Genomic DNA, 26,413 nt, shown 5'->3' on the forward strand with positions numbered 1-26,413 from the left:
CAAGAGAGGGAATATATTATCTATTCATAGCTTACAGCTATAGCCAAAGCTACCAGGTGCACTGGCCCTGTTACACTATTTATTTTTATTACAAAGTAGAGGTGTGTAGTTGCTCCTCATGAGATAAAACCAGCAGACAGAAATTGCTTTGCCACCAGTTGTCACCTTATTTGTATTTCATACTGTCTGCCTGCGACACAGCCGAGGTGTTTCCCATGACCCGGAGGCAGGCTACCATGGATCTGCAGTGGTTACTTCACCTTTCAGGTAGAAATACTACAAAATGGCATAACAAACACAGTGTTCGGAGATGCAGGCAACCACTTGTACCTATTTTTTTTTTCCCCGGCACTGGATTTAGCTAATAACCCATAGCTGCTAATTAGGATCTAATGCAATTCACCTCAGGACATATTTCAAATCACTGCAACATAATTATGGTAATACTTTCCTCATTTATTAAATCATTTAAATACACTTGTTTTTATTTTCAATTCTTAACCCCTTACTCCACAGTGTTCCCTGCTCACTTTGAAGCAGCTTCATAGACCCACATACACCAATTCTTACTTCATCTCCCTTCCACTGACACAATGTCTGCTAAAGCCTCTTGAATTAACCATTCAGTCCCAGTACAATCCACCCACTGTAACCACAGGGCATTTTTTCTCTGATTTCAGTAAACACTGGACATGCAGCCCAGCTGCCTACTGATGCCAGAGAGAAGGAAGCCGTATGGATTTTTAGGCTTTGCATGTCAACTATTTGGAATGAAATTTTTTTTCTTGTACTCAAGTGTTCCTTTCATTAACCATCCAATAGCAGTAATAAAACTCTGCAACTACAAGCCCTGTTTCTTACACAAAAAGAATAAAACTGTGGTTTTGGTAACATGTGGTGGCAGGACAAGGGATAATGCCTTCAAACTGAAAGAGGCAAGATTTAGATGAGGAATAAATTCTTTGCTGTGAGGGTGGTGATCCCCTGGCCCAGGTTGCCCAGAGAAGCTGTGGCTGCCCCATCCCTGGAGGTGTTCAAGGCCAGGTTGGACGGGGCTTGGAGCAACATGGTCTGGTGGGAGGTGTCCCTGCCCAGGGCAGGGGGGTTGGAAATGGATGATATTTAAGGACCCTTCCAACCCAAACGATTCTGTGATTCTATGTTGCTTATTCAATGGCAGTGATTTCCTGCAGATAGTTAACATTTTGCAGAACAAGCTGCTCGAAGTGTTGGAAATCAAATAAAAGCAGAGAGATGCATTTATGCAAACGTGCAATAAAGTGATTGGGTATTAAACTGAAATCAAGACCCTTAATTTTATGAGAACAGCAGATACCTCTGCCATCAACCTCATTGTGACAAGGGTGAAGGCTACTCAGGTGAACAGCAAGCTCGCAATTAGAAAACAGGTAGCTTATTGTACATCAATTGATGCACTAGACGGATGGACAGACATCTTCCCAAGGGACAGAAGATTGTTTCCAGGCACTACAGGAACACATGCAAAACTCTCTTAAAAACCCTAGGGACACTTGGAAAATTTAAAAAAAACCCAACAAACCAACCAACCAAGAAACAAAACACAAACACACTTCTATATATAGGTAAAGTTCAGGCAAAGTTTTCTCATCTTGTATGAAAGACAAAATCTGTGCACTCACCTGCAGTGTAACAACTTTAGCCTCTTGTCTAGCTAGTAGATGTCTACAGGAAGCTGCTAAAATCATATGCTTCAGTACCTAACAAAGTGTCACTGTCTTCACCGATGCTAAACAGCTCCCTGTTGTATTGGAAAGTGTGGAATTTAGGGCATCTTAACACTTTGCAAATCAGGTCCTCCCTCTCCTGTTTTTTTTTCTCATCTTCTGCATTTCTGAATAGAGATATGAGAAGTCAAGACGGTCAAAACGATAAACAGATGTCTAGAAAAAGTAGTCCAAGTGAGAACACCATGACTTTGACAATTAAAGTCAGTGGAGAACAGTCAATCCTCCTAATGCTCACAAAGTCCACCAATAATCCACAAAGAATATTCTACACAGCCTTCCGACATCTACAGACCCCAAGCAAGATGCTTAAAAAGCCTAAATTCACACTGCATTTGGTCACCTTAAATAGAACCTTATTTTTTTTATAACACAGGTTAGTTTTCTTTGTTTGCCTTTTTCCATGTTATCTAATAGCCCCTAAAAGAAAGAGGACACTCAGGACAAAGTTTTGATGCAACATCTTTAACAAATTATGGTAAAAGAAAATTCGAATCCTTGATAATTTAAGTGTTATTTTTTACTACTAATGTGAATCCAACCCTAACAAATTAAAACAGGAAGAATTAATTGGATATACAAATAAGATTATTCAGTATATAAATCTAATTACATACCAATTTGCTTTAACAGCATGGAAAAGAAAAAAAAGTTCTTTGTAAATTGATTGTTTTGAAAACCACCTGTAGCACAACAAAGTGGAAAGGCTGTATCTTAAAAGGTACTCATTGTCAGCACTAAAACAAGGGATTTTGAAGATCTCCCCAAGAGCACCTTTTCAATGGGCCGCCTGCTTAGTCCTCCAATTTATGATATTCCATTATTAGTTTTCAAACGCGAACCAAAACACTGCCTCTGTTCTCCCCCTGCCAGCAACAGATAAAACAGGCTGATCTTGGGAACATTAGGTGATTCCAGTCACAAACCCTGACTCTTCTGTGCTGCTTTATATTCCCGCCTGACCACAGAAATCCAGCAGCGCTGACTCTGCAGGCTGGGCTGGCATCAGAGCCCAGGCAGCCCCTGCCAGCAGCGGTCACTGAGGAGCTGCCGCCTGCACCATGCACATACCAATCCCTTTCAGGTTTCTCTGTCACCTTTAGAAAACAAGAAAGGGGCAAAGGAATAATTAGCAGAACATCACACTGCAGTGAGGAAGATTTCTCCGAGGGAAAAAAGAAAATTTAAAAAAAGCCTGTTAATTTTGAGCCTTTTGTGTCTAAGAAGCAAATTACACAGATAGTCAATTTACTTCTTTGAATAACTACTTGTCAGGAAGAGTAAAAATTATAAATGAGATCACTGGAATTGATTAAGATACAGAATATCTGACACTGTAATTAGTACCCAGTGTGCCATCTCTGATAAAGGATCCCAATCACCCATTTTTGTTGACATTTAACTCTGGTTCCTTGATTCACAAATTGGGCATCTAAAATAATCCACAGTAAACAGTATTTAAAATGTGCTCCAAAGAATGAGAAAGGGAATATAATGTTTACACTGGTACAGACAGCAAGTATTAAGATCACCTTATCAAGAGCAAGGTGTGATTATTATGGACAACTAAATTTGACCCATATGAAATCTGAACTGGATGCATACTACAAAATACTGAGACATTAAAAAAAATTAACCTATGGCCATGAATGGTCAAGGGAGCAGGAGTTTTCATACAAAAACTAATTGGAAATGAATGTGAACTCACAAATACACTCATTTAAAATAATAAAACTATCTGTGACCTTGGGAAATATAGGAGGCACTGCCTGGTTCGCTACCGCTAAGGAAGGTTGCTGCTTCTGAGACTGAAAATTCAAACGAACACTAAACACCCCTGGTCATCTCCTAGAGTGAAATCCCTGCTTGGTGATGCCCCGCAGAGCTGTATCCACTCCCCCAACAGCGCTGGAGCTCAGGAGCAAGGAGCCAACTAGAAGAGCAAGCGTGCACATAGGGACAGAGCATCTTGCAACTTCCACTGTTTTCCAGGGCGTCCTTATTTCATTGTGTCCAACTTAACTCAGATGAGATACGTGGTTATCTGTGGGGAAGGCAGTTAGTGTCATTTGTACCTGTAGGTTTATGAAAGCAGCAGCTGTATCCAAATCCACTGCAATCCTTTTCCAGGCTGTGTCTGCTCCATCTCCATAGCTTGTGTGTCAGGGATCAGTACTGGAAATGGAATATTTGCTGTACGCACATGCTTGCAGCCTTACTTCAGGTGAAAACTAACGTGATCTGTAATACGGCTGATCCTCCAGTGAAGGATGTACACCATAGAGGATTACGTTTTTAATGCTGTATCATAGCTTCTTTAGGGAAATCAGACAGCTTTCTAATTAACCAGCCCCCACACACCCACCCCTACGCTCCTGCTTTGAATGCATGTGCTGAACCATAAACACCTAATTCTGAATCATATTATCAAGCAGGTTGTGGTTCTGCTTATCCTCCTATGTATTCTACTTGTTTTCCAATCCAATACAAAAAAATAATGGTTTACTGACATCTACTTTTTTATTGCTCGCATGCTGAAAGAAAAGATTCAAAAATCCTGTATTTTTTTCTTTCATCCCTCTGCATTTTAAAGGGTTTTACAGTGCTTAAAAAATTTACTTTTTAAAAAATTGACTTTTGAAGAAATTTGCAAGGCCTTGTCTCTTTCCACAATTCTCTGCTGCAGGGGAAAGCTGATGTCGTTCTTAATGGACATGCTGAGATTTACAAATTAGCACAGTCTGCCAAGCAGCCTGACACCTTACACCCTTTGGCACATTCCCTCAAGCAAATTGGTCATCTGCCCCTAGTACTGTCCTCTCGTTGGGTTTTGTTCTTCATCTAACTGTTTTTTTGGGAAGTGCAATGAATTGAGAATTAATAACTCTCTGGTATAAGTCCAAAGAAAGAAACATTTGTATGTAAATATTTTCATGACCATAAGACAGTTGCAAAATAAGCACAAATAAACTCTTCTTCTCGCGAGGAACTGACAATCCCAAACTAAACTGGGCTCCCACCCACAAGAACGCTCTCGGGGTGCTTGGTTACAACACACTTCGTTTTCAGAGGATTGCCCTTGAACTGCTGCAGATGAGTATTGAAAATAAATGCAGAAATTTGGTGAACACAGAGGGTTTGTTTCTTTTTTTCCTCACTTAAAGTCTCTCTACAGAGTCTATTTGCAGCATTTATTGTATATTTTAGATTGTATTAATAATGAAGGATAGCTCAAGTTAAGCATTATACAGCTACAGAGATGCCGGTAATACATTCATATGGTTTAGCTAATACATTTTTCATTTAAGTACAGACTAGATGCTAATACATTTGTATAGTGAAACTAATACATTTTTTATTACTTTAAATGCTATGTGGGCAGCTGCATAGTAACTAATGAATTTACATGAGATCTTCTAATGTCTTCAGAAACAACTTAAATAGTTTTTAAACTGCTACATTCTCCTGTTGACAATAAACAATGATTGCAAGGGACAAGACATAACTCCTGCAGAGTATGTCAGCAGGGCTTCTTCTGTGTCCTTGAATACGGCTAAACAGAGTGCTGGAAAATGCTTTGTTGTTTTCTCTAAATTTTTCCACTTTTCCACTGCCTGCACCGGCTCTGCCAGCAGCAGCCAAGAGCTCCCAGGTGTGTGTGGTGGCAGCTTGGTGCACTGGAAGGGGTTTTTCTAGCTGTGAATGTGCCTGGTGTCTGCACTCAGAGCCTCGCTGCAGGCACCCGAGCATCTCCAGGTCCTCCTGCACCTGCAGGACACACTGAGAACCAGGAATGGCACAACCCACACTGCCAGTAACAATGCCACAAGCACATAACAGCACTATAGCCACAGCAAACGGTGTCAAACAACCCCCGCCCCTCCCTTCGTGCCACACCAGTAGGCCACACAAACTGGAGTCCAAAATATGGAGCAAGACCCCAGCACCCCGATACCCAAAGCCCCTGCTCTCTGCCACGCATCCAGATGCCAAAATTCAATTCCCTTCACACAAAAAAGCTTCTGAAGAACACAAAGAGAATTAACCAAATAAACCCACAATAAATATTAATGCAAAACTTCAGCTTTTTCGACTCAGCTTTCCTACAGGAAACGATTTTTGCCAGAATCTCTGTCCTTCTAATTATTAAGCACACGAAGGTCTTGGCTCTTGTAATTGCACGGATTTCGATTGGCACATTTTATCAGGTGACACACATTAAAAATGCTCTTTTTTTTTTTTTTAAGCTATGTTATGACATCTCTCAAATTACATAAAATCCTTGTTAACTGCTATATTTCCATGTGTCTTCTAAATACTTTCAGGAGAAAGCAGTAGAATGCCAGAGAATGCCTACACTTAAAAATAAGAAAGGTGGTTAAGTTTTACCAGTAACTGATTGGATGTCACATTAAGGAAAGTTAAATTAAAAACGTGTTAAAAGCCCCTGCCATCGTTTTAAACACAACACCTTGCAAGGACTGTGAACGCTGATGCTGACTCCAACGTGTAAGACCTAACAGGGTAACAACCTTTCACAAATCAATCCTGCAAAACACTGACAGCCACATTTAGCTTGTATCGCCGAGAAAAACCAATGCAACAAGCACATTTTATACACAGCAAGCATGTTTCAAAAACAGCACAACCACACCTGCACAGAAACACCGACAGGTGTCAGAACAAACTGAAATCGTGACTTCAAATAAAATTTTAAAAGTTTAGTTCAACACCACTCAAAAAAAATAATGAGAAAGACAGCAATTGAACTGGTACTGCCTGTAATGATGCCGCTTTGAACATCCTTATTCCAGTACCTGAAGGCTAAGGTGATTTCTCTTCCCCAAATCCCATGTCAGATTCCACTCTTACACGCTTTTATTCATCTTGATTAGGCAGTTCCTGACGTTTTCAGACTGTCCAAGCAGTGCTGCAACATCAGGACTTTGTCGCACAGACACATACCATAGTCCCCTGACACATGCAACAGATGGCTGCAGCTGCAGGATTATGTGAATTTGGTCCTAAACCCTCGTGGCCCTGCCCATAGTCTCTCCATCTCCTGCCTGTGGGCTGTACCCATTTCTGAATCTGCCCAGGTTGGTCTAAACACTAAATACAATGGTGCACTGAAGACCAGGTTGTCCTGCTTTCACTCTCTCTGGGTTTGATCCAACTCCTGAGGACATTCATAGAGGGGAAAAAAAAGTACATTGTGTTTGTTTTTAAACCAAGATCTCATTGATTTTCAATGTCATTCCTACTCCAGAATGGAATTCACTATTTTTGAGTGAGAAGAAATACAACATCGTGACCCAGCAATTCAGCAGCGAGACTACCCAATACAGACAATTCCCTGTGTCGACTCTTGCCAACAAAGCATTTTGATCCTATTTAGGAGCTCTAAAGCCTTAATCAGTGTAACATCCACGTGCCCCCTTTCCTGCACCCTGTAGTTTTTTAATTAATGTGAGTAATACCTGCCAAATGTTGCTACTTCATGATGAGGAATTGTATTCTTTGCCTCACACACATTTTCTGTCCTGTATATTCATTTGCATGCTTGTACATCTGAAAAAAGGAGACATTAGCCACGTGCTTTAAACATGGTCTGCATTATGAAGTAGCAGCTGAAAGTGAGCACAGAATGCCTTTTTTAGGGCTTTACAGGCATGGATATAATTTTAAATAGTTCTACACATTCTTACCTAGTTTGTACTACAAATGTACGGTAGTATTAGCTGCACCTTTTAACTCCACTTTCCTTTTAAGTAACTTCGGTGGGGTTTGCAGCGTTCCTATTCACGTGCTTCATCAGTGCTGATGCACAGCTCGGTGCCTTTCAGTCCCCGTCCCCAGGCCCCATGATGTAACCCAGGCTCCCTCTTACTGCTTCTCTCCTGTTGCCATTTCACAAGGGTAAAGCTCCAGTAATCCATCATTCCCATGCCACTCCTGCAGCCACAGTTGCAGAAGAGAACATGTTTGTAAACAAAGATCCGTCATGGTTGTTTGCACACATCTATATTTTCTTGCCCTTTGGCCTTTTTTTGCTCACTGCTGTTTTGATATACAACTGTGTTTGAGAAACCATCACCTAGTGCTGCACTGCAATTAGCACCAAAAGGGGTGGTAATTAATTGCAAGATTATTTAGTGATTCATAAACCATAGAAAAGATTTATCTAGCTGTGAAATACAGAAATCATGCAAAGGAACAGTAAGACAGAGAAAACCATAAGTGGGACGGCAGAACATGGAAATCCTGTGTCATTAAAACCCAATGAGCCAGCTCCTCAGCTGATTTGAAGTGGCATTTTTTGACAGAAGTCAATATGATGACTTGCACTATGAGAGAACTGGGGTTATTTGTCAGTTCTGACAAACCTTTTCTTTCTCAAGCGGTACAAGGGACGCAGGACCCCATGGGGAGCGATGGGGAGGGCTCTGCTGGGCCTCAGGGAGTGATGCTCGACCGTCCACAAGGCTGCTTTCCAGGGGAAGCATCTTTCCACAGCAAATCTGCACAAACTCAAGCTGTTCACCTAACCCGCACACATCAGTGCCGATTCCAAATGCTTGCTGACACACAACTCTGCATAAAGATACCGCACTGACCAAACATCAGTGAAACATCTGTTGCACGCATTGGTGCTGATCCTACGGAGCAAACTCAACATTTACCTGTACGGCTGGAGCTCTGACAAATTATAAACTCACGTAACAAAGCCGCTTCCTAGTTCTGGGAGCTCCTGAGGCAGGCACATTAAATGAGCAATAAAATGCAACTTAATGGGGTCGATGTTAAATTAGTTTCAATTATCAAACCCCATTTTAACAAAATGAATACCTGGCTTACATCCAGGATTCACATAATTTACATGAGAAAGCGCTAGGTTCTCTCTCCTCCCGCTAACTGATGGCATGTCACTCCTTTGCCTTTCATTAGGGAATAACTTCCATATTCTATCCTAAGTACACGAACATAACAACAAAAGCCAGAATAAAAGAAAACATGCAAGTTCAAGCAGAAATGGAGTAAAAGTAAGCAACTGCTAAACTCTATTAAGCGAATCATATTAATAGATTTTTGAAAATTCTACACAGATTTTTTTCTTTCCAATTAGTTGTTTGAAGAGTGTTATCACAAGGATATTACAACAACTAAGAAAAGACACAGAGAACCTCTGCTTTTCACTACAAAGAAGGTGGACACAGGCTTTAACACGTACCAAGCTATTTAGACATTGAATATAAGAAATGGAAATGCCTTGCATCTGTACATTACATATGCTGGAAATTAGCCATTGTATTTTGAAATGAGTAGCTAACATTAGCGAGCAGAGATTAATAAGACCCAGTGCCTGCCCTCCCTCCCTGGAAATGAAGAGGGGATGATGGTGCATCCTGGGAAGCCCACTCCACCCAGCACCACTGCTCACTATCACATATGAAAAAAGTGAGTATCTGCAGAGTGTTTCTCATTTATAGAATGGGAGACGCAGCCATTACTGATAACTCGTCTTGGCCACTTGACTTCAGAGTTGCAGCTGGGCTTCCTGACTCAGAAGAGGCATCATCTTTATATTGCTGCCGAGAGCGTTTTTATTCCAGTTGAGGAATATGTATTTCACTAACAGTTTGATTATGTGTTGTGCTGCCTTTTAGACCTGTTTTCTCTCCTTAAGTATTTCAGCGTTCCAAACCCCGAGGGACTAAAGACTGGCAACACATACAAACATACACATAATGGTAAAAGCTCCTTCCAGGAGGAGGAACTCTCATCCAGGTGCCCTGGTTTACAGCTGGGCCCCTTGCGTTGTCCTGCAGGACCCTATCAACCCCTCTCCACCCCACACTCACCCTGTTTTGATGTCCAGAAGAGATTTTTGGGGGGTCTCTTTCAATTATTCTTTCAGGGCTGTCATGTTAGCTATCTTTTCTACACTGGTAGAGGTACCACTCCTCAGCCTCTGCTCTGGTCTTACATCTCTACCTCTTTCAGAAATACTCTTTCCCTCAGGAAGAAAACCCCAAGAATGAAACTTGTCTCTCCTTAGGCCTTCCTTCCTACTTTTTTTTTTTACTTCAATTGACACTAAGTATCATCCCTTTCAGTAATGTTTGCAAATTCAGAGTTGCCTGTGTTTACTTTCTCTGGATATGGTCACAGTATACTTGTGCATCAATCAAAAAGAAGGCTGGAGACCACTGGCACACTATAGGCATCGGATCTGCGTTACCCATTCAAGGGGATCACAAAATCAGGACAAATGTGCGCAGTAAAAGAAAATACTACTTCAACGTATTGCCAAATCACCACAACCTGGACTTCAGCATAAAGCTCAGAAATACAACAATGCTGTGATTTATTTCATATGTAAGTCCCTTTTTAAGCAACATTATAAAAGACAATCTGATGCAGATTACTTGACACCAAGAATTTGGAAGCAATTTTTCTGTAGCTGAGGAAATGCGCGTTTCTCATCTTCATTCCACCTGTGCATCCAGCCACCTCCAGCCCTTTTTTCTCTTGCTCTGTCTTCTGCATTACTCCCTGCTTTCATATGCCAGAAAGCCCAACCATCAACCTGCCTTCTTTCAAGTCCCTCTTTAGATGTTTTCTAGTAAAGCCCACACAGGACGAACCTAGAGAAAATGCCATTTCACATGGACCATATGAAAACTGGAAGGAGAGTGAATGCTACAGGAATCAAGCTTGATCTGGCTCTCAGCGAGTGTTTCATGTTGTCCATTTGCACAGACAGCAAGCTTGCAGAGACAGGAATAATTTATTTTTCCAAGTCACACTGAACACCCATCATATTATGTGCTTTTCACAAGTAAAAACGACGACAATGTTCTGAACTTTGTCAGGGATTATTTTGCATCTGCGAAAGCTTAGAATAATGAATTAAAAGATGGTATGGCAGGTATTTCAGACACAAAGAGGAAGTGATCTAAATTCATGCTATACTCAACATGCACTGGTCAAAGTTCAAACAAAGCTTTCTCCGACATACTACCTTTTTTCTCTTTCGCTATGCGACATGGACATAAGATGTTTTATAAATGACAACTTCCCTTAAAACAGATGCAATCTTCTTACGTTTAAACTCAGAAAAGCGGAATGAAGACACATCAATATATTAAGATAGATATATTTTTCATACTTTCACTGACACCTGGAAAGTTTAATTAAGTTGAAAGTCACCAACTTCAGCTGAAGATGCTGACTGCTGGCTGTTTAATTAGTTGCTTGTCTCATTGATTAGCAACTTCTGCAGTACTTGATTATAAATGGTTGTAATGTTTGCCTTGCTTCACAGCCTAATTAATGATATAGACTATCTAACAATTGTGTCTTAGTTTGATTTATGAAGCTAAATATGTATATTTTATTGCAAAATAAAAATTCAAATGCATAAGGAAAAACAAACTGAAGCACTGAAGTGGTCGTGCAAGTTTTGCTTTTTCATTGTAATATACAGGAAAACTTTTCTAAAACTCGCAATAATGAGTCAGTGCAGCCTGTCACGAGTATACTCTTAATTTCAGAGTACAGACTGTCACAGCATTTGACAAACGCTTCAATAAACCAGCATTAAACAATGTTCAGATGAATGAGCTGCATTATAACATTCTGTGCTCTATTAATTAAAAGCAGTATTTATTGCGAGCAGCCCACTTACTTGCCATAGACTGACTTTGAGCACAAACTTTCAAGAATACGTGGGCATCTGTCCTATTTAATGACCCAAATCCTGTAAGACCCGGAGCACTCACAACAAGCAGTGCCCAGCTGCAGAAGGCAACACACATTTCTACGAGAGACCCTACAAAAACACACAGATGCAGCACACAGAAAGCCTCATTTTCTGCTGTAGATAACATTAGCCAGGAATGCTCTGCCAGTCTACTTACACATTTAGCTATCAGTAAAGAGTAATTCTGTTATTGCCCACATTTATAGTACTATAATTATCAAAGTTGAATTGACCCTTTCTCCTTTTATTCCATTTGGATGATCACCCTTGATTGCTGCTTAGCTGAAAGACCTTTATCCAAATAATAACGATTGCTGCCAACATCATTTTCGGTCAGTTAATGCTTCGCTGCATGAAGTAAGGGCAGAAGGCAAAACCAAGGGATTTAACCCCACAAGTCTGAGTAGAAAATAACGGCTCCCCCAGTGGCTCCTGTTACTGTTCTAAATGATGCAAATACCCACGAAAAGCGTGGAGGAAAGCGAAAGAAGTTTTGTACCTATGCAGGGCAGCGTCAGCGGATGAAATATTTACACAGATGCAGGTTTTTGACTAGTTATGCCAGACCTTCCCCAGCAATTCAAAATAAGCAGCAGTGAACACTAGCTCCAAATCAAAATCTCAAAAAGTGGGAGAGCAGTGTCTTGCATGCAATGAATACATATATTTTTATTTCTGGATATACACTGTAGCCTGGCAGTGCAGTTCTCAGACCATACAAAGATGCAGTTGTCTACATCAAATCCCAGAGACAGAGCCAGCAACAAGCCCCACTGCCTGACCTGGCGGGTTTTGCATTGTTCCACACCTCTCACCTTCTCATTCTCCTTAACCACCAACACAAGCGTTACAAAGTGAGGTCCCTTTCCAATAACATTTAGATTTTCTAAGAATCATACAGTATTTTACCTATAAAGCAACAGACTAATCACCTCAAATTTTGCCATAAAACTTCATTTTTATTGGCAATAAAGAAGTATTTTGGGTCCATATTCTGCTCATTTGATAGATGCTTGGAAAAGTAGGTATTTTCGTAACTCCCTAAATGAGATTTAATTTCAATACCTACATACTAATTCAAATGCAAAGAAGCTAAATTGAAAAGAGGCATCACATAAAACGCACAAGGGATCAATACACAGCCAGATAGTTGGAACATCTGCTTATAAAAATGTCTGTATAGTCTCTGTTTTATTTAAAGTGCATCATCTTACCTCAATAACTTTTGAGAAAGATGTAATTAAACTTGCCCAGATGGACTTGTGAGTTAAACAGAGAAAAACATAATATACCTAATCATCTGCACGTAAAAGAGAAATGAGAAAATTGCATTGATACGGTCTCTAACTTTATAATTTAGGAAATTATGGCCTAAATCAGAGTCAGGTCACATCTAGTAGGGGCTTTGCTCCTGACAGATCAGGAATGTAAAATGGGTACAGACCTCTTGTGAGGCAGAGTCAAATCCTCCGCAATCACAGAAAAACTTGCCATATAATTCCTAAATAAGCATAAATTACACATAATCACATACATTTTCTTAGCTCCCCTCCACAGCTACATACAGCTGAGTGATACTGTAGAATCTCACTTTGGCAGCTAAAGTCTGCTGGTTTCAGTTTAAATGAACTGTTGCCCACTTCAGACTCAATTGTTCTTATCCCAGTGTCCTCTTAGCTCAAACAATTCTTCCCCTCTGAAGTTTCTTCTCCTCTCACTCTTTATTTCCCTTCTTTAAACCATTCTCTTTTGTCTTCAGTTTCAGTTCCTTCATGCAACAATCACAAGTCTCTGGCTTCAGACCCCTCTCTGTGCTATGATACATACACCATATTGATATTAATTATTATCACCCATCACCACCTGCCACCACCTCAACAGCACCTTTAATTCTGTTTAAATGTTTATATGTAATAAGGAAGCTTCTGTCCACCCTCAGAAACAGTCTGAGCTTGCCAAGGAAACACAAAGCAGACTGACATTACAGAAGGAGAAAAAATAGCCAAATGAAGTTTCTAGTGGGGTTTTCACTGCAGCAGCAAACTTTGGCAGGCTTGGATGAGAAGACAAGGGCAGATGCACTTGGTGATGCTCATGACCCCACTACTTTGACTTTTTGTCCCAAATTGAAATGGCAACTTTGGTGGTACAAAGTTTGTAGAACTTTTCCCTGACATCAAAGGAATGTTTGCTAGCTCCAATTCAAGACACTTGAGTTCTGCTCAGCAACAAAAAGTACAAGGACCTTCCCTGGGAAGACTCCAGCCCAAGAGCTGAGGAAAGGAATGGACCTTTGCCAGCTACTGCATCACTTCCACGGCACATCACAAGATCCAACACTGACAACTATTATCTACAACAAACTGTAACGCTCGCTGTCTTCACTTCACCACTTACAGCCATTCCTACCCCAAAAGCTTTTACTGTTACAGCAGCATGTCCCATTAATAACACAACCACGATCAGCTGTGGCAAAATTGTTCCTTGACGTGTCAAAACCACATTTAACGTGCATCAGTTTAACCATATTCAACAGGCAGTAACGTCACTTGACGCACAGGTAGAGCTGACACTAGAGTCGAACCAATGATTCATAATCCCAGGGAGTTTAACGTCACACTGGAGTCCAGACACTGCCAGGAAATGCATAAAATCTAATTCTGTGACTGTTAAAAAGCCAACAGAACTTGCCCCAGCAAGGGCTGTCCCCCCACAGAAGTGATCTCTATCTTTGCCCAAGTAACCCATCTCCACCCCACCATTTACTGTCCTCTCCTGCCGGCAGCAGCCCGCCCCAGCCACAACTAAGAGCAGCCTTTTACTCCAGAAAATGCCTGTCCAAACCCCTCTACTGGAATAATTACTCAGCACCCTCTTGTACAGACAATTAAATGCACATTTTTAGGCATCTTTTTAAAACTGTTCTGAAGGAAGACCAATGCACTCATAGCAATAACCTCCAGCAGTGTGTCTGCTCAGACGGTAAGCATCTGTGATGAGAAGCATTTGGTTTTCAGTGGAATATCTATACTCCCAGTGAGGACACCGTGGTGTTGACGTGACATGAGGGCTCTCCTGGGACCTCATCACCCACCACTATGGTGACAGGCAGATTATTTAGGGATCCTCAGTAGAACCATATAACGAGGAAGTTGTTGCAGTCCCAACTTTATTTTAACCTGGACCTTCTACAGAGCAGGTCATTTCACAAAACTCACCCCTGAGTCCATCTCCAGATTGGGCCATTTTAACACACCCACCACAGCTCAAACCCCCTCCTGCCCTCACAACACGGCCACTCCTGCGCGCTTTTATAGGCGGCGCGTGCTCGTACTGGTCCTTGCCCTCCCACGTCCTTCGTCCTGATTGGCCAATGCACCCTTTAAAGGGGAAGCGGGTACGTGACCACCTAGCTGACAGCTAATGGCCGCCTGCCCAGAAGGTGGCGGCGCCGGGGCGAGGAGCAGGCGGCCCCGGCCAGAGGTCTTTGTGCGGCATTTGAAAATACAGGCGCTTGAAGTGAACAAAAAGCGCCTCGAATAATTAAGAAAAAAATCCAGAGTGTTAAGGGCAGGCCAGATCTCAACTGCAAAGCCTTCTCCAGCGAGCTTCAGTGACAGCTTACTGAGTGCCATGAAGCCAAGGGCTGTGTGGTGTTTGGGAAGTGATTACATTAATAGGAGTCATTCAGTGCTTTATCTGTTCCAAGTACTATGCAAACATTAATTAGGCAGTCGGGTAGAGAAATGCAAAGTGCTGCAGAACTGACCAAAATATAAATTAATTAATTATGGAACTGCAACAGATTAATCATTTTCTAGCTACCCACTAACATCAAAGCACCAGTCATGGGAACTACACAGCACCAGAAAAAACGCTGAAGGAATTGAATTGGTGCATCGTTTATAGAAGACCATTATTTAATTTGTACAACAGTACTTCTTGGTTTAATTCTTTATATTCAGACATGAAATTAGCAGAATTTCTTTTGTACGTAACCTATCTCTGCTTGGATAGAAGCATGAATTCAAATAGGTCTGTGAGTATTCATGAACGTTGGGTTTTCATTTTTAACAGAGCTGAATGCCTGATTTCATTGGAAAGTATTGATACAAATCACAACGATTTTTGTCTAACAATGGAAAACAGTTGACTATATATTGGGGTTTTTCCCCAGGAATTACACAGCCATGCTCTAAATACTCTGGCCTGAACCACTGCTGAGGTATTGGTTATGCTGTATCAGCAGGTGATAGAAAGAATGCCTGGACAGGCATTTATAAGAATTGTTTCCTGTTAAGAAACAGTATGGAAAAAACAAAAAACACAACTGAAATTGAAAATAAGCTCTACAGAAATATTTCTTTTTTTTTTCTCCTGACTTCTGCTCTCGTGTGCATATTTCTAGATTAGAAAATGGCATTTTTCAGCAGATAAAAGGTGAAAACAATGCTTTTGTTCCACCTTAATCAAAAATATGATAGAATTTGATATTGAAAAATATGATGCTGTCCCTGGATTTGCAGAATTAAGCGCGGGTGTTGCTGGGATATCATGACACCAGTAACAGCTTTCCCCATACAGACAGCCAGGAAAAAACCTGTTGAGAAATACCACTCTAACCCCTGTTCTGACGGCTGAAATGATGTATAAGTGGTACATGTGGTCATCTTCATATTAATTCACTTTACTTTTTCAGATTGAGAGGCAATATGGCTATTAACTAATTCTGGATACCCAGACAATTGTGAAACCCTAGCTTTTCACGTAAGTGTAGACGTGTACAGACATATACTCTGGGGGAGCAATGAAGGTGTTTCTAAGTTTCAGGATCATCTCCCATGTTCCACTAAAAAATTGCCAGCAATTTTTGTGCAGCCCATTTAATCTGTTGCAAAACAGAGGCTTCCACAGCTGGGAGGCTTCATGAAGAAGCCAAGATAACAGACAGAAAGAGCAATGTTTCCTTGTTCATTCACATCAGTGTAGAACAAATACTAGGATTCAGTATTTTGGCTTGTGCTTTCTGGAGCTACTTCAGTCACCCCTCCAGGAGCATAGAACACAGAGACCTGCAGTGGCACTTTCCCTTTGACAAAACAAACTTATTGAAACAGAACCATTATTATAGAGCTGCAAGACAAATTTGTTTATGGAAGGTATTGTGTTTACGCAGTGCTTACTAAGAAAAAAGGAGGACCAGTCTTGCTGGATGATGTGTTTGTTGTGAGCGGAGATCTTTCCTTTTAAATGGCAGGAACAAGCAGAATGCCAGAAACCAAAGCCTCCAAGGAAAAGCCGGAGATGGAGACTGGGGGCAGGAGAGCAAGCCAGACTCCAACCACATGCACAACACAGCAGACCATAAACACTTCTCAAGAGCTACCAGGTTCCTTTTTTGTTTTCTGTCAAAACATGAGTGGATCTTCATGGGTTAAATTACATTATAAAATACGCATATGCACACTCACACGGCTAATGCCTCTCTGCAACTGCAGGTCATTAACATGCAAATATGACTTCAACAGTGAAACTCACAGGAAGTTAACGAGGCACAGAATTGCATAAGAGTCACAAAAATACAGAAAATTTCCTTTCATACTTGTCTAGCACATTACAGGCATACGGACTACGTCCTATCTTCATTAACGCAAGTCGGTTTGGTTGTGCAATGTCTTTTATTTCCCTGTTGCTGTTCCCAGGCTGTACACAAATGCATTTTAGGGTGTACAGTCACTATGTGGGGCTGCCCCACATAGCTTTGTTAACAAAGTGATGACTTGAAGAGCTGTGTGTTATTTTTCACAGGCTACTCTGCCTCTCATCTTACTCTCCAAAATTCAAAATTATCACCACCACAACTGCTACTTAAGGAATCTGACAGCCCTAACAAATCAGAGTTATTTGGCACCAAAGGAATAATTTGCAGTTACTGCTTCCCAGAGCTGACACCTGAAGAAAAGACTCCTGAAAATATAATCAGAAACCCTGAATTGATATACATCAACTATGGAGTCCAAAGAAAGCATCGTTAGTTTTTATCTGTATGACCTCAGAGCAACCAGCGAGAAACGCAGGCTCAAAAATACGGTCCCAGGTTGGGTGATGGACTGAAAGGGGGTGGTAAGCTCAGAAAGACCTTTAACAGTGCTGCTGCCTTTTGCAAGGAAGGCTGAGTAGCTCCCAAAATTATTAGTAGATTTGCACCTCTGGGTAGCTGGTTTAAGTATGTCTTGGGATTGATCTAGCTTTCTCTCTGACTGTTTTATCCTGCTGTGAAGAACTGTAATATCTGAACACCCAGTACATAAAATCAATAGCAATATCCCATGCAGACTGTGAACAGCTCTGGCACGTCTTTCTTCTCCTGGCACGTTGGCAGTGGCGGAAAACTGGTACCCTTAACGACACATTTGGATACTCAAAGTGCTTTGGGTTTGACAGCTGTTTAATGGCTTGAATGATATGAGTTTGGAAGTTTTCATGCAATTCCTAGTAAACAGATGTTCATTTAGGAAGCACACGCACACAAAAAAAGCCCAAGTAGCTGCTGGGACTGGCAGTAGCTGGACCCACTGGCTGTCCCCAAAGGGGTACCAGGGCCACTGCCACATGGGGACGGCGGGGCCCCGCTCGCCTCGGTGGGGAGTTTCGACAGGGCAACACCGAAAAGCTCATCCTCCACCAGCTGTGGCAGAGACAAAGACAAGAGTGATATCTGGGCTGTGTGTCTGACACTGATGAGAAGAATTAACTACAAGTAATCAGTTTTCAGGTTTAAGCTTATTTTCACAGGTAACTCAATACTTAACACAGTTTCTCAGGCATTGGAGGGTCCACGAGGCACTATGGAGGATTGTTAGATAACTCTTCTGCATCCTATTTTTACTTTTTTTTTCATTGTATAATTCAGTTATTAATCTTTTTTCTCAAAGATGGTTCAAGGGTTTGATCAACATGAAAATAAAATACTATTTCCTAAATTAGTTTTTAAACTTAGAAATTAAGAAGTACTTAAGGGATGAGCAATCTATTGTAGACTGAAGGAAAGCTTCCATCCCTCCTGGGTAGCCCTGAAGCAAAGCCCCCGTGCAGGGCAGCGGGAGGAGCGGTGCCCCAGGGGAACTGGGCAGCCTCAGGCTCCGGGGCAGGACACGGCTTGGGAAGTTACCGGTCTCCTTTAAGCTTTTTCCTTGGGATCAACAGCTGAAGTTCTCCAAGAGCAGCACAATTACTAGCAGGGGCAAACAAGCCTCCTGAAACTAGGTAAAAAAAAAAAAAAAAGTAGAACACAAAACTGCAAAAATTAAGAAGGGCTGAAGGCTTGCCTATGAATTTTTGGTTTATATCTTTGTGCCTTTTGCGTGGAGCAAACGAGATAGCTGTGCTTCACATAACACCACAGCTCCAGCAGCAAAATCCCTTCCACACCTACAGCCAGCTCATACAACATTGCAGGCAGACACAGAAACTTCCAAATGTAAATCTCTTTGAAAGAAGTCACCCCAAACCACATCCTTTAGCAAAACGAAGGAATTTCCTCACTCATCACCTAATACAAAACTCGCATAAAACTTTTGGCACTCCTCTGCCCATAACTCTGTTAAGCAGGACAGAGAAACTGATGCTGTGCCCTGAAGATATCTAACGCACTGCAAAGATGAGAAAAAATGCCATTGCAGAATAGCGTGGGGAAAGCCAGTGCTTACGAAATGCATTTTTCTAAACTGATGTAAAAGATAAGGACAACCCCCTGAACACATTCTCCTGAAACTTTATTTTGCTGACCCTAGACATTTTGCAATAGATATTTTAAGTATAGAAATTACAGCAAAAAAATATTTTGCATGGGTTGGTTTTTCAACCATTTTCTTTATTTGCTTAAAAAAAAGGATCCTACGTCACGTTTTCCCGCAGACTAACTTCTTTAGGGTTGCAATTCCTGAAACACGTGTGCCACTGCATTGAAGAATCTTTCTGCATCCAATTTTCTGCCAGCTCAGAAACTGTCATAGCACATTTAGAACGACTTGGAACCAAATTTCAAAAATAGGTACCCATAAGTACCAGAATAAAAGTGGCTTTGTGTTCAGTAGAGCTAAGCAGAAGAAAGTAAACACTATTATAAGTAGTTTGCTATTACCTAAAATGCTGAAAAAGTACCTTGACAATGTGCAGATATAAAAGGGAAGAAAGCAGAAGTTACTAAACAAAGCAGTAAAACATTCTGAGCTCCAAGCAGCAGATAAATTAAGAGCAATCCAGATGCACACCAAGGTGACATCAACGTTAATTAAAACACAAACAGCCCCTCCTCAGAACAAAACACACGTTAAAGAATAATAATGCCAATGCAAGGAGGAAGTAATCAATGATAGCTGAATAGCAAAGAGAGACTCAAAACAGGCTTTGACAGCCCTGGTGCGATGGCAGCACCCGCTGCAGAGGTACTGGTGGAAGCGAAATCAGCCCAGTTCCCCCAGCTCTCCCAGCAGCAGCCTTCAGGCAACTCCTTGCGCACGAGAAGGTCAGCAAAGCTTTAGTGCAAGCTCTGCTGACCCCCTGCAAATCTGAAACGTCTTCCAAGACCCGCTTCAGCTGCAGGAAAAAGGCACATTCCTCAGAAGTTTCATTTTGATGGGAATGTTCAAAACACTGCAACTCTCAGGGAAGAAAAAGTTAAACAAGGGCAGTTAGAGAAGATGGTTATATCACTGAAATATGTTATTCTAATTATTTGTTAAATGGAGCGAGGTCTTAGCTGTAACATAACACCGTTTTAATGGGATTTAAAGCCATACTGCACGTAGGTTTAATTGAGCATTTAAACGCTTAGCACAGAACATGGCAAAACAACTTCCATCAACAGCAACTTTGAACTGGAAATGGGCAGAGCAGACCTTTGAAACATCACACTTCCGCTGTGGAGATACCGATCAGCAGTAAAAGGAGCTTGTTATGAGCATCAGCCTGATCCGTTCAGCAATCTCTCCTCATGCCGCTCATGGAGCGGGGACTTGTTTTGCCATTTTATCATAGGCATACAAAATGCGGTGCACTTTTGTGTTAGTGTGAAACACGGTGACGTTCTTAAATCAAAAGTTTTAAAATGACACTTTACCTGCAAGGCACACCATGAATGATTGCAGCACGAGCAGTTCCCATAGCAACCTCATCTTCAGCTTCCCGGGTCAGAGGAGACGAGTCCGGTAACTACAGAAGAGAACGGGGCTCCTTGGAAATTTTAGGCAACCTTTAATCTGTAAAAGAGAAAAGACATTACAAGGAGATTTAGGATTGCTGCTCCTTCTGGTTTTGACAGTTTGTTTTTCTTTCCAGCAAAGTTGCATCTAAAGACCAACAAAGAAACTTTTTTAAACATTGCATTTAAAATCATTCTGAGGAATGATTTGCAAAATTGGTTTACTCTGCAAGTGCTACTAACAATCTTTTCTTCTTCTTCAGATCCGTGCTCTAGATCTAAAGAAAACAAAAAGAAGATTTGTCAGAAGAAAGGCACAGAAACTTGCAGAGGAAACCAAACTCACAAAAGTAAGGGCCCACATACGCTGGGTACCAGGGGAGGATTAGGAATTGTAACCCAGTATCTGCATCTTCCGCTTGGGTGTTGTGACATTCCTTCTGCCTCTCAACTCTGTCATCAGCAGATTCGCTCACTGCCTCTCTGGGGTAATCTGAAGTACAATCAGTTAACTCTGTAGTTCACAGTTAAGAGGAAAGTTATGAGAATTACTCTCACTTTTCTCTACGAACATCATCTGGTACATGAAGGACATTGTCTCTACAAGGCGACACTTTCTAGGAAGTGTTCCCACCCTGCTAAGGAAAGGGGGATGCTTTTCGCATTTCAACCCCATTCTCATTGCCCCAGAATTCTTCACAAAAAGCCCTTAAAACATCTCCAGGCAAAACCTGTTTTTTTTCTCGTGCTTTATTACAACTTGTAAATAGTTAAAATTTGTAAGTAGGCAATTTGAAGACTTCCTCGGCTTATCACTGCAACGTATTCCCCCCCTGCCGCAGCCAGTTGCAATCCGATGGGGGAAAAATGCCTGTTTTTATGAAAGGAACCTTTTCCAGAGCAGGCATTGAAACATTAAAAATAAGTCAGACACACATTTTTATAATTTATTCATATCACTGAAGGCTGGAAGTTAAGGGGCCGTGTGCTTACAAGACAAACTGCATGACTAATGGCATGTGAAGGGGTATTATGAGAGGTCTCTGCTTGCTTTTGTGAATTAAAATTGATACGATTTTTCTAATAAAGTCAGGTTCAATGCACTGAGAAGACTAAGAATCTTCATCTGGTGATCTGGAGATGCAACTTTGAAGGGGGTAGAGATTAACTGAATATATTCATTTGTTCTCACGCAGACTGATTAGGCTAGCTGGGGCTTAGCAGGAAGAACTAATCAATGAAAACAAGTAACATCTTTAACGAATTATTAGAGTATTAATTATTAATTTTTGAAGGAAAATGTCATCATAGACCTTTATATTGATTGACATAGTTAAGCAGTTACTCTCTGTATTTATAGTGAACTGAAGGCATGTATTTGTTTAGTCTTCATACATGGACAGATGCTATTTTTCCTCTAAGCACCAAATTCTGTTGGTTATAACTGCACCTATACAGGAGATTTATACCAAAGGCAAGTCGCTCTTGGTTTTACCCTAGTTTAAGTAAGATTTGAGATAAATCTTGTATTCACCGGCAGCTGCTGAAATTCTTTTGTGCCCTCGTTTTCCCACGTATTATTCCCATCAATAAGCCCATCATGTCACTTCTAAGGCTTCTCTTCATTACACTGCAATGCAACACTTTACGATTGTTCTCCTCGCTCTCTGCAATAAGCTACGTGGGACTGAAACAGAACAATCATTTAACAGCCTTTGATACCTAATTAAAAACACGAGGTATAGCACTTACCAACTTAACCTACTGCCAGGAACCCATCTGAAGCACCCGCAGACCCGCCTGCAAGCTGCCAGTGTGCAGAAGGGCTGACCAAAATCACTCCTGCTATGTGCATTAATAACAACAGCACTCAACTCAGCTGTCTGTAAGCAGTGCCAGTGGCAAGAAAGTATTACATCTGCCTTTCGGTTAAAAAAAAAAACCAGGAAGGTAAAACCCCAGATCTGACCAAAGTCAAGCAAAATGCCTATATTTATTCCCCGGGCTTTGAGGATGGTGCTTCTGGAGACCTGATGGAGCTGAGGGACAATTCTTCATGGAGGACCATGGAGGTGGCAGTCTCGTTTGCAGGTCCCAAGGCTGTGTGTGTCATGTCCCTGATACTCTCTTTGAACAGAGATTGTTGTTTTGGTATTTTATTCCCTAGTTTTCCATAGATGCAAGAAAAGCCTTGGATAGCCTTCAATTTATTATCCCCAATGCAACTTCTTCTCTTACCAGAGCTTCTCCTGTCTCATCACCCCTTTGGGAAGAAATCTGGCTACTTTGTGGTTTTTGCAAACTGGTTTTTTTTCTGCTTAGGAAACCATGGTTCTCTAAGCATTTTAAAACTAATACAAAGTATTTCAAAACTACTAATGTAAATTAGTTTTTTAGCTTATAAGGGCATTAAAAATAGCAGGCTTTCTTTCCTCCCAAGATGTTTTCACGCAATTGCTAGGTCTTACTTTCAGCCAAAAATAAAAGCTATGCTAAAAATATGCATTTTTAGTACTTGGCACATTTAATTATTAAGTCCAGTGAAAAAGCTGAAAGTCTTCCCTGTTACTCAGTTATTCAAAACGTACTCCAGAGAACCAGCAGACAGCAAGAGGGTCACGTATGTGCTTCAAAGTAAAATTTTTAGCTATGTGAATGGAAACAGTCGCTTCTGGTATTAATGAACTGTCTTATACATGACTGGAGTTGGTATTTCTATCGATGTTAATGGAAACTCTATGCACTTAGAGCCAAAGTATACCTAGTAATTATTACCTTCGATTATATTCCTAGAAGAGGCTGTAGCATATATCATTTTTTAACTATATGGAATAGTACCACATTTCTGTCGCCATACTCAGAATTGCTATTGCTGGATTAATATTAAAGCTTCACCATCTTCCTGGTGCTCCGTAACAGCCCTCCCAGGAGTGGCACTGGAAATGGGTACCCGGAGAGTCATTTGCCACCTGAGCCCTGGCTTGGTACCACCACACACCAACCCTTGGACCGAGACATCTCCTAACACTGGCTAATACGTTACAGAAAGTTTCCCGAAGAGAAGCCGTGCCTGTCTTAGCATAAAAAGTAGTGAAAAGTAAATGGGATGATTACCGTTAAAAATATTTTCCTAAGGTTAAAATACGGTCGTATTCAAGAGGCGGCTGCATTCTCATTTCTCATGATAGTTCCCTATTTCACATGTGAATGAGTCCAATCTTCAAAATGTTTTCTCGTAAACATTGCTGCTGTTCGTATCAGCAAGCCCATTGTTCACAGCTGTGTAAAAACTGTTGAAACACGTTGACTTTTTATGGCAACAACTTGAGGAAAGGCAACACTTGTGCATGAGCAAAAGATGTAAAATTGAAAAGATCCTTCCCATTTCTAAATGTTTTCTGACTATAAAATCCCAGGGGGGGTTTGCACTGCTTCTGAAGGAGAATATAAGAAGCCTGAAAACTTGCAAAGTTTAATATTTTATTTCCAGAAGGAAGCGTATGTAGTTTCGGCACTACAGAAATTATTTTTTCAAAATGAAAATGAGATAGCTGTGCTTCAGTTTGGAAGTGCATCCCATTAGAAAACCTAGTGCCAACACATGTACAGATGTCTTTTTAACTTTACTTTTGGCAATGCACCCATTGCAAATCTTTGAAAGGCACCTTTTGCTTGTAATTGGATTCTGACAAAGAAAGTTGACTATAAGAGCTCTGACTGCAGTCAGGTACGAGGGAAAAAAAAGATGCATGCAGTAGAAATATTTGTGGTGAATTTTTCTGTGTTAGTAGGCATGGGTCTTTCTCACTAATCCCATTGGGATGTCTAATGATTAGCACTTCTGAAAAAAAACCCCACAAAACAACACAAGATAGAAATGAAAAACCTAAGGCTAAGGTATATGGATGCATTCAGAACGCAAAAAATACTTTTGTAGATATAATTCGCACTATATGAACTCCCCATTTTGTGAATATTCTGAAAGAAAATTTGCAAAACATGCCTGAGACCCCTCAGTAGTGCAGCAGCAGCAGCAAGAAGCAAGCCTTAGCAATCATCTCACGTTTTTCTACTGCACACCGGTGTGCTGCACAGTGCCAATTCTGCTAAACTCCCAAATAAATCACTGTTAATGAAGCATGCTGCACACACAGACAGCAACAGGCATCTTTTAATCACCTCAACAAAGGAAGAGCTAAGGGTAAGCACAAAACACTCTGAGCACTAAGATGCGAGTTGTTAGATTTAAGGTGGTGCCGACCCTCCGTGTCTCAGATCTGACCTGAAGGCAACAGCAAGTATCTAACACGAATTCACTACTTTCCTGAATAGCGACGGTAATTCATGGTGCCAAAACTTCCAAAGGCTTACCAAGCTTTTTAAACAGAAGTACAGTATCATAAAATACTATAGTATCATCCCCGGAGGTGTTCAAAGCCAGGAGGGATGGGGCTTTGAGCAACCTCGTCTAGTGGACGGTGTCCCTGCCCAGGGCAGGGGGGTTGGAAAGTGATGATCTCCAAGGTCCTTTCCAACCCAAACCATTTTATGATTTAAGTAATTAACAAAAATAATCTTCAGGCTTCAATGCAGAAGAGGGAACCGACCTATGGGTTACCCGACTGCTGTCTGGTTACACAGAACTTGGGGCTGTACAGCTGCTGAGAGCACAAGATGTTTGCATGTCTAAGAAAAAGGGCATATGGCAAATGTATGCCAGAACACCTGCGTGGGATGTATACTGCAGGTCAAGTCTAGAAAGACCAGTCCCAGCAAAACCTGAGCACAAAGGTTTAGCATAAACTCAGATTCATCTCGTCTATACAAAAAAAGGTAGAAAATAAGCCACAGAAAGTTTTCTGCAATTCAAAAAAAACCCTTTTTCCTAACACAAAGATACCTTCTTCTAATATATGCATACAAAAAGATCTATATCCATCAAATATGTGGTTGCTAGGTGCTTCCCAAGTCTTAGAAAACACAATGAAAAAGTCTGCAAAGCTACACCAGAACACTATTATCCATTTCTATCTCTCCAAACACTTTCCAAAAGCTTTACAGACTTCACAGACCTCGTAGTGCAGGAGTAAGTCCCATTTTTTGACCAGACTCTGTAACATGTTCATTTAAGCTTTTAACACTTAAGGAGCAGCATTAACAGAGAAATATCAAAAAAGAAATGGTTAGTTGTAAGTAAAATAATTTAACTTCAGAAGACTTTAAACCCTTTACTTGAACTTCTGATTTTTGACCCCTCCAACATGATATTCAGTGAACAACACAGCCCTTTTTGCCAAAATAACTGCAATGAAATGGGCTGGCCATCAGTTCCTTTAGAGTCCCCAAATACTCTAAAGAACGAGGTATCCTTCTGGAAAGAAAGATTCGTGAAGCCCCGCGTTCACTGGTAGCACAGCTTCAGCTACGGCTGCCGCACTTCCCTCAGATGCTTTTAAGGAGCAAGGAATATGAAAATTTCAGCTTTGGGAAAGGAATTGACATCAAAATTCATTTCTCTTTTTCACTACCTGGCAGGGAAAATTATCTGCTTATTTTTAAAAGAGATGCATACGCAGGCTGCCTGCATGCAGTCCGTTTGTGATTTGAACTCACCCTCGCAGACCTCTTTGCAGGACAGGGTTTTTTTTCCTATTTGATCACTTCGGAAAATTTCAATTT

At 41.0% G+C, this 26,413-nt stretch overlaps 1 protein-coding gene across 4 annotated transcripts in view; it reads right to left on the reverse strand.

Annotated features, from left to right (window-relative positions):
- CNTN4 (contactin 4) overlaps window positions 1-26,413 on the reverse strand; it is a 345,846-nt gene that overhangs the window by 146,798 nt on the left and 172,635 nt on the right. For all 4 annotated transcript variants that reach the window (XM_063347948.1, XM_063347947.1, XM_063347946.1 and 1 more), the window contains exon 3: window positions 20,654-20,792. In XM_063347948.1, coding sequence (XP_063204018.1) covers window positions 20,654-20,708 — 55 coding nt within the window. In that variant the 5' untranslated portion in view covers window positions 20,709-20,792. The remainder of the gene's footprint in view (window positions 1-20,653; window positions 20,793-26,413) is intronic.

The sequence above is a fragment of the Chroicocephalus ridibundus genome, chromosome 10, assembly GCF_963924245.1.
Source record: "Chroicocephalus ridibundus chromosome 10, bChrRid1.1, whole genome shotgun sequence".
In the NCBI taxonomy this organism is placed as follows: Eukaryota; Metazoa; Chordata; class Aves; order Charadriiformes; family Laridae; genus Chroicocephalus; species Chroicocephalus ridibundus.